The 9,109-nt window shown below is 53.4% G+C and overlaps 1 protein-coding gene across 1 annotated transcript in view; it reads left to right on the forward strand.

Moving 5' to 3' along the window:
• The first annotated feature begins 7,717 nt into the window (after positions 1-7,717).
• The window catches only part of DLX3 (distal-less homeobox 3), a 3,776-nt gene continuing 2,384 nt past the window's right edge, over positions 7,718-9,109 (forward strand). Inside the window, exon 1 of the mRNA XM_011365084.1 lies at positions 7,718-8,263. Within this exon, the coding sequence (XP_011363386.1) occupies positions 7,939-8,263 (325 nt within the window). The 5' untranslated portion in view covers positions 7,718-7,938. The remainder of the gene's footprint in view (positions 8,264-9,109) is intronic.

The raw sequence follows: 9,109 nt of genomic DNA on the forward strand, positions 1-9,109 counted from the left end.
GCACAAGAAGCACTATTCATGATGGCCCCAGACTAGAAACTAGCCAAACATTAGATCAAATAAATAGTGATATGTTCATATGATAGAATACCTCACACGGTACTGAAAATGAATGATCTACACATTTTTCCAATACTATGGATAAATCTCACAAACATAACGCTGAGCAAAAGAAGCCAGATATGAAAGAGTATATACCGTACACTTCAATTTGTATGAAAGTCAAAACTATGCAACACTGACCTATGGTGCTAGAGGTTAAGATAATGTTTACCCTTGGGGAATAGTAACTGAAAGAAGCACGAGGGGGCTTTAGTGGTGGTAGTTTCTCCAACTGGTACTTACCCTGATGTTAGTTACACAGCTGTGTTTGTATGCAAATTCATCGATTATGATTTCTGCACTGTTCTGTATGTATGTTAGATTCCAATAAAAAGTTAAAAAAAAACAAAAACAGGACACGTCCTCTTCCCCATCAGGCTCCCCCTCTCCCTGGTGTTCTGTTTTCCCAGAGATGCTCCCAACTTTCCACTCAGTTGCCTAAGTCAGAAGTTAGGGGCTATTTCCCGCTCTTCCTCTCTCCTTATTACGAGCATCCAAGTGCTATTGCTAGACTTCCTACTAGCCCTAAATCTACCCACTTCTCTCTACCCACACTGCATCTTCCTTAACCCAATCCCCCTCTTGCCTGGCCTTCTGCAGTACCCCCCCCAGCCTCCAATCTCATCTCCTCTGATTCATCCCCACACAGCATCCAGAGGGACCCTTCTAGAATGAAAAATCCAGTCATGTCTCTTCTCTAGTTAAAATCTTTCAGCGGTTCCCTGCACCCTCTAGATGAAACCCATTCTCCTGCTTGTGGGTCCCAGGTCCACTCCAGCTTTACCTCTGGGCCCTGCTCCCCTGATGCTATGCCCCAATCAGTCTCATGAGCCTCTGCGCAGGCTTTTTCTGTGGCTGGGAACCGTCTCCTTCTCCTCATCCCTGCTTTTCCTGGCCAAGTCCCACACATCCTTCGGGTCTCAGATATCCTCCTGCCTCTATGAAGAGTTTGGGGCCTTCTTAGGCTGTCAAGGTAGGCACGCGCTACCCTTATCCCAGTACATATCCCATGGTAGTGAAATTGGCTGCTTATGTATCCACTTCTCCTACTGGACCTGGATTCCATGGAGGAGGACATTGCATCTGTCCTGTTCATCACTCCATCCACAGCACCTAGCATAGTACAGTCTCAGAAAAGATTTGTTGGATGAATGAAGGATCCCAAAAAGAAGTGCTGAAGGCCTGGGGTATACCTCCAAGGAAGTTGGCAAGAAGGTAAAGGAGAATCCCCTTGAAAGACAAGAGTTCTAGAATTTAGAATCATAGGACATCAGAGCTGGAACGGATCTCAGAGGACACTTAATGATCCACTTGTTGATTTACAAACGAGAAACCAAAGAGAAGGAGCTACTAGCTGGACAAGGATGGGTGGAAGGAGGGAGAAGAGGCAGCTGCAGAGTAAGGCAAGGTGATGATAAAAAGTCAATATTTAGTGCTGTAGGGCTCCTAAAAGAAATAAAGATAATATTCCTTCTAGGTGTGAAGATAGGGCCCCTACATGTGGCCGGTTCCCCAGGTCTTCCCAGTGGAAATGGACTCTGGCCTCCTCACATTGACCGCCAGATGGTGCCAGCTCCCCAGGCAACAGAGAGAAGTGGGCTGGTCCGCTCACTCTGGGTTCCATCCTCCTTCCTGAGTTCCTCCCCACAGACCTGGCACTCTGTGAGCCCAGATGCTGTGGCTGTGCCCAAGCGGCATGAAACTTGGGCTCCAGGTAACAACTTGTTTCAATGGGGTACCTTTTCTCATGCCAGGCAGAGGGCAGGTAACAAACTCTGACCTGGGCATTGACCAGCACTGCCCTCCTGCCAGCCTCCTGGAGGCCTTTGACAGACTGCCCTGCATCGCCCCTCTACCAGGGGCAGGAACTCTGGTCAGGCTGACACCTGCTCATCTTGTTGGCCCAGACAAGGTGCAGTGGGTGGCACTGGTCCAACTGCATCCTCCAGCAACCTCGGCATCCTGAGTCGGTAGGTGCCCACCCAGTGGCTGGTGGCTCCAGTCCTGCTGGCCTGACGGGCCCCTTTCAGGCCATCATGGCCTCATGCTGGAAGCTGCTCCTGCTTGTACCCTAGAGTGGGGCAGTTGGATGGCAGTGCCTGCTCCATGCCTCCTCTTTTCCTAACCCTGTAAGCCTATTCAGCCAAGATGGTTCAGCCCCTCTGCAGTATTTGGGAGTCTCACAAATTCATTCAACAAACATCTATTAGCACTGAGGCTGTGTGCCAAGATCTGCCCTAGGTATCTGGAAGGTAGCAGTGAACTAGAGAGATACAGTCACTGGTGTCTTGGAACACACCGTGCAATAGACCAGATGTTAACCTCACATTAGCAAACAATTGTTTCATTGCTCATTTAAGTTTCTAATGCTGAAGTTTTAGTCCATTTCGAGAACTCACACACTTTCAGAGCAGAATGGAGCATAGAGATTATTCTAAGGTAACCCACCACCACCACACTCTTTCATGATTCCTGGACTCCTAGTCCAGTGGTCATCCATTTTACTCAGGAGCCACAGGTAGGGGTGGGAATGAACGAGGGAGAAGGAGTGAGGCTTCTATGAGGACCCCATGACGAAAGCAGACTTTCTGCCATCTCTGAATCATCTGGCCCTTTTTGGTATAAGTTGAGAAATGAATGAATGCATGAATGAATTAATGAATGATGGCAAAAGGGCTTGTCCGATGCTGTCCCTTCTCTGTGGGGAGCTGGGGCTCCAAAGCAGGTCCTGCAGGCCTTCTCGCCCCTCCCCCCATCCTAGAAAGGAAGCCGGCCCTCCCAGTGCCCTACCTGCCCCCCGCCCCATGCCGCGGGCTCTCTTGGCGCCCTCTTGGCAACAGAACAGAGGGCATCCAGAGCGGGTGGCAACTCGCCCCGCCACGGGCTCCGAGCGGCGGGCAATAGGCGCTGGGGGGACGCGGAGATAGACAGACAGATAGCGCTCCCCTCGCCTGTCCCCCGCCCCCACCTTTCCCACGCCCAGGCCTCTCTGGAGCCTCTCAGACCTGGCGGGCACTCCTGCCCCTTGGCCCACACGGACTGTGGACCTCAGCCTCCGCCGATTGCAGCTCTCAAAGCGCTTGGAACTCCTGGCAGCCTGGCCCGGGGGACTGACTTTGAAAAGGCGCACAGAGCCCCCTGCACACTTTTCTGCCGGACAGAGTCTACTAGGGAAACCCCTTCTCGAGGCTCGAAGAAACTTGGGAAAGTTGCAGAGCCGAGACGTGACCACGAGGTGGCGCGCTGGCACTATCTGTCTTGGGATGCCTTAGCCAGGCCGGGAAGGGAAAGGGGCCAGAATTGAAGGAGTAGCCCCGTGTGAAGGTTGCATGTGGCTAGGAACTGAGATTTGGAGGAGCCCCTCCTCCCTACAAAGAAAGATGAGAGAAGAATTAAGAGTGAAATGGAGAAATGAGCTAGGCATTGGGAAACACTTGGATGACCTAGAGTAGTGGTCTTGTGGACCAAACAAGACTAGGAGCTGGAGGTCCCCAGGGAGAGGAGCCTCTTCCTCAGGACCTTTTTTGGGGGATGGGGTTCCCAGTTAATGGGGATTGGGAAGGGGCTGATTTTTATACACCTTTGCATACAATCACACATTCACACGTAGACATGCTGTCCAGGGTCCCCCACTCAGACTGCTTACCCGCCCCCCCACACACACACACTGCTACACTTTCTCATACACACATTCCTGCACTCACATACACCTTAGTATACTATGGAACACACGAAGTCCTCACATCACACACCCCAAGTACACTCGTCGCATACACGTGATCTCTAAAAATGCCCACATATCCCCAGTCTGGACCTGGATTCCATGGAGGAGGACATTGCATCTGTCCTGTTCATCACTCCATCCACAGCACCTAGCATAGTACAGTCTCAGAAAAGATTTGTTGGATGAATGAAGGATCCCAAAAAGAAGTGCTGAAGGCCTGGGGTATACCTCCAAGGAAGTTGGCAAGAAGGTAAAGGAGAATCCCCTTGAAAGACAAGAGTTCTAGAATTTAGAATCATAGGACATCAGAGCTGGAACGGATCTCAGAGGACACTTAATGATCCACTTGTTGATTTACAAACGAGAAACCAAAGAGAAGGAGCTACTAGCTGGACAAGGATGGGTGGAAGGAGGGAGAAGAGGCAGCTGCAGAGTAAGGCAAGGTGATGATAAAAAGTCAATATTTAGTGCTGTAGGGCTCCTAAAAGAAATAAAGATAATATTCCTTCTAGGTGTGAAGATAGGGCCCCTACATGTGGCCGGTTCCCCAGGTCTTCCCAGTGGAAATGGACTCTGGCCTCCTCACATTGACCGCCAGATGGTGCCAGCTCCCCAGGCAACAGAGAGAAGTGGGCTGGTCCGCTCACTCTGGGTTCCATCCTCCTTCCTGAGTTCCTCCCCACAGACCTGGCACTCTGTGAGCCCAGATGCTGTGGCTGTGCCCAAGCGGCATGAAACTTGGGCTCCAGGTAACAACTTGTTTCAATGGGGTACCTTTTCTCATGCCAGGCAGAGGGCAGGTAACAAACTCTGACCTGGGCATTGACCAGCACTGCCCTCCTGCCAGCCTCCTGGAGGCCTTTGACAGACTGCCCTGCATCGCCCCTCTACCAGGGGCAGGAACTCTGGTCAGGCTGACACCTGCTCATCTTGTTGGCCCAGACAAGGTGCAGTGGGTGGCACTGGTCCAACTGCATCCTCCAGCAACCTCGGCATCCTGAGTCGGTAGGTGCCCACCCAGTGGCTGGTGGCTCCAGTCCTGCTGGCCTGACGGGCCCCTTTCAGGCCATCATGGCCTCATGCTGGAAGCTGCTCCTGCTTGTACCCTAGAGTGGGGCAGTTGGATGGCAGTGCCTGCTCCATGCCTCCTCTTTTCCTAACCCTGTAAGCCTATTCAGCCAAGATGGTTCAGCCCCTCTGCAGTATTTGGGAGTCTCACAAATTCATTCAACAAACATCTATTAGCACTGAGGCTGTGTGCCAAGATCTGCCCTAGGTATCTGGAAGGTAGCAGTGAACTAGAGAGATACAGTCACTGGTGTCTTGGAACACACCGTGCAATAGACCAGATGTTAACCTCACATTAGCAAACAATTGTTTCATTGCTCATTTAAGTTTCTAATGCTGAAGTTTTAGTCCATTTCGAGAACTCACACACTTTCAGAGCAGAATGGAGCATAGAGATTATTCTAAGGTAACCCACCACCACCACACTCTTTCATGATTCCTGGACTCCTAGTCCAGTGGTCATCCATTTTACTCAGGAGCCACAGGTAGGGGTGGGAATGAACGAGGGAGAAGGAGTGAGGCTTCTATGAGGACCCCATGACGAAAGCAGACTTTCTGCCATCTCTGAATCATCTGGCCCTTTTTGGTATAAGTTGAGAAATGAATGAATGCATGAATGAATTAATGAATGATGGCAAAAGGGCTTGTCCGATGCTGTCCCTTCTCTGTGGGGAGCTGGGGCTCCAAAGCAGGTCCTGCAGGCCTTCTCGCCCCTCCCCCCATCCTAGAAAGGAAGCCGGCCCTCCCAGTGCCCTACCTGCCCCCCGCCCCATGCCGCGGGCTCTCTTGGCGCCCTCTTGGCAACAGAACAGAGGGCATCCAGAGCGGGTGGCAACTCGCCCCGCCACGGGCTCCGAGCGGCGGGCAATAGGCGCTGGGGGGACGCGGAGATAGACAGACAGATAGCGCTCCCCTCGCCTGTCCCCCGCCCCCACCTTTCCCACGCCCAGGCCTCTCTGGAGCCTCTCAGACCTGGCGGGCACTCCTGCCCCTTGGCCCACACGGACTGTGGACCTCAGCCTCCGCCGATTGCAGCTCTCAAAGCGCTTGGAACTCCTGGCAGCCTGGCCCGGGGGACTGACTTTGAAAAGGCGCACAGAGCCCCCTGCACACTTTTCTGCCGGACAGAGTCTACTAGGGAAACCCCTTCTCGAGGCTCGAAGAAACTTGGGAAAGTTGCAGAGCCGAGACGTGACCACGAGGTGGCGCGCTGGCACTATCTGTCTTGGGATGCCTTAGCCAGGCCGGGAAGGGAAAGGGGCCAGAATTGAAGGAGTAGCCCCGTGTGAAGGTTGCATGTGGCTAGGAACTGAGATTTGGAGGAGCCCCTCCTCCCTACAAAGAAAGATGAGAGAAGAATTAAGAGTGAAATGGAGAAATGAGCTAGGCATTGGGAAACACTTGGATGACCTAGAGTAGTGGTCTTGTGGACCAAACAAGACTAGGAGCTGGAGGTCCCCAGGGAGAGGAGCCTCTTCCTCAGGACCTTTTTTGGGGGATGGGGTTCCCAGTTAATGGGGATTGGGAAGGGGCTGATTTTTATACACCTTTGCATACAATCACACATTCACACGTAGACGTGCTGTCCAGGGTCCCCCACTCAGACTGCTTACCCGCCCCCCCACACACACACACACTGCTACACTTTCTCATACACACATTCCTGCACTCACATACACCTTAGTATACTATGGAACACACGAAATCCTCACATCACACACCCCAAGTACACTCGTCCCATACACGTGATCTCTAAAAATGCCCACATATCCCCAGTACTATCCCAAATGCACAGTATCTGCCCCCATACTTACTGAAACATAGAGAGCCAGCCTGCGCCCCACTCAACTTCAGGCAGACCCCAGGTCTCAGGCTCCTGCGCGGCCTCTGCAACTGCACACACGTAGTTTCAGAAATAACTCTAATATCACTACAGGCAGGCTGTACGACCCCGCCCTCCCCAGAAGCCCCTAAATCCACACATACCTGCCCCCCAGGCCCTCTCCAATGGGATCCTCCCTGGGCTGAATTATGACTTTCCTAAGCCCAAGGTATATTTGCCTGATGGATCTCTTCCTCCACAAACAGTTTTTTTTTAATTACATTTCATGACTGCCTTGCTGTAAAAACAATATGTTGATATCATGTATTCAAACATTTTCAACTTAAAATTTTTTTCCTTTCTTCTTATTTTAAAGGAAATTAAAACATTTTCATGGACCTGAATCCTTCTCACTTTAGGCACATTTGTCTTCCTGTCATTTGCACAGCGCGCGCGCGTGCACGCACACGCACAGACACACACACACACACACACACACACACACACACACACACACATACACACATCACTTTGGACCACCTCCCTCTACAAACACCCAATGGGCAAATTCCCCTCCTTCCCATTGCACCTGAGCCCACCTCTCATCCTCAGCCACGAAGACAGACAGACTGACAGATCCTGGGGGCTTTGCAGAGACACCCTCCCCCGATTCATTCCTCCAGAGACACTGAGGGTTTATCTGGGCGGGGGGAGAGATCCACAGAAGTAGGAGCAGCAAGGGGTGTGTGTGTGTGTGTGTGTGTGTGTGTGTGCGCGCGCGTGTGTGTGTGTGTGTGTGTGTGTGTGTGTGTGTGTGTGTCTGTGTGTGTGTGTTTTGGTAACAACAAAGAATGGAGGAGAGGAGAGCGAGCGAACGAAAGAGCGCAGGAGCATGTTTTGCCTCGAAGGCAAGACTTGCAGCCAATCAGAGCGCTGGAGCCTCCCTCCGCGACTCCTCTATTGAGTCTATAACCGGCTGGCCGGGCGGAGCTGGCAGCATTTGACTGTAGCTTGGGACGCGACGGGAGCCGCACAGCGACCGCGCGAACGCCGCGCGGGTCTAAGCGCCCTTCGGCCTCCCCTCCCCCGAGACGCTGCCAGACCCTCCTCTCGCCTTGCGGACACACACCCCCTCTTTGGCTCCTCCGCCTCCCTCACGCTACTGCCAGGTTCCGCGCTCGGCGGCCGAGGCCAGCCCCGGGGTGGCGCGGCGCCTGCCAGGATGAGTGGCTCCTTCGATCGCAAGCTCAGCAGCATCCTCACCGATATTTCCAGCTCGCTTAGCTGCCATGCGGGCTCCAAGGACTCGCCCACCCTGCCCGAATCTTCTGTCACTGACCTGGGCTACTACAGCGCTCCGCAGCACGACTACTACTCGGGCCAGCCCTACGGCCAGACCGTGAACCCCTACACCTACCACCACCAGTTCAATCTCAACGGGCTTGCAGGCACCGGCGCTTACTCGCCCAAGTCGGAATATACCTATGGAACCTCCTACCGGCAGTACGGAGCGTACCGGGAACAGCCGCTGCCCGCCCCGGACCCAGGTGAGGACCGTGGGGTTGCGGGAGGGTCGGAGATACTGGAAGTTTCCCCCAGGGACAGAAAGGCAGGGAATTGACGCAGAAATCCAGCGAAGCGTCGAGGGTCAGACGTGTGCTGTTTGGAGTTAGAAGGTGGGCTACAGGACCCCATACGGAACAGAAGACCGCGCGTCTGGGGCGCGTTGCTCGCTGTGCGCCGTGGTCTCGGGTGAGGATTCGGGAGAGCTACGGAGGGAAGGACCGGGCTGTGGGTTGTCGGGGAGCCTCCTAATCGAGGTGCTTCCGCCGGGAACCTCAGCAATCGGTCCTCTATTGCGCAGACGGTTTGGGGGTAGACATCGGGGACTGGCAGCTCCAGGGACCCTCTGAATCCGGGCTGGCGAGAGGAGGAATAGTAAGGGGAACGTGGAGAGAGAGACACCCTAGAATTACGGAAAAAATAAGAAAGCAGCGCGGGAGAAGTGGAGGAGCTGAAAAAGAGAAAGGTGGAGATAGAGCAGAAGAGAAATGTGGAGACAAAGTGAGAGAAAGAGCGTAAGAAAGGAACGTGACAGGACGGAAATAAAAGAAGGAAGGAAGGAGTCTGTACTGTTTGCGACTTTTCCGAAAAATCTGAAACTATTCTAAAATAAAAAAGGTTTTTAAAAAAGGGGAAGGAAGGAAGAAGGGACGGGAAAGAGCGAAAGAAACGACGGACAGCAAGGTGGGGGGAGAAGGCGACGGCCAGCGGGCGGGTGGCGAGGAGCTTCGAGGCGGGAGGCGAGCCGGGACGGCGTCGTGAGCGAAGTCTCGACCCCCCTGGCCCGGGTGTTGCTGGCGCCAGGGACCGCGCTGCGCTGCGGGGCCGCG

This window comes from Pteropus vampyrus, unplaced genomic scaffold (genome assembly GCF_000151845.1).
Source record: "Pteropus vampyrus isolate Shadow unplaced genomic scaffold, Pvam_2.0 Scaffold104, whole genome shotgun sequence".
Classification (NCBI taxonomy): Eukaryota; Metazoa; Chordata; class Mammalia; order Chiroptera; family Pteropodidae; genus Pteropus; species Pteropus vampyrus.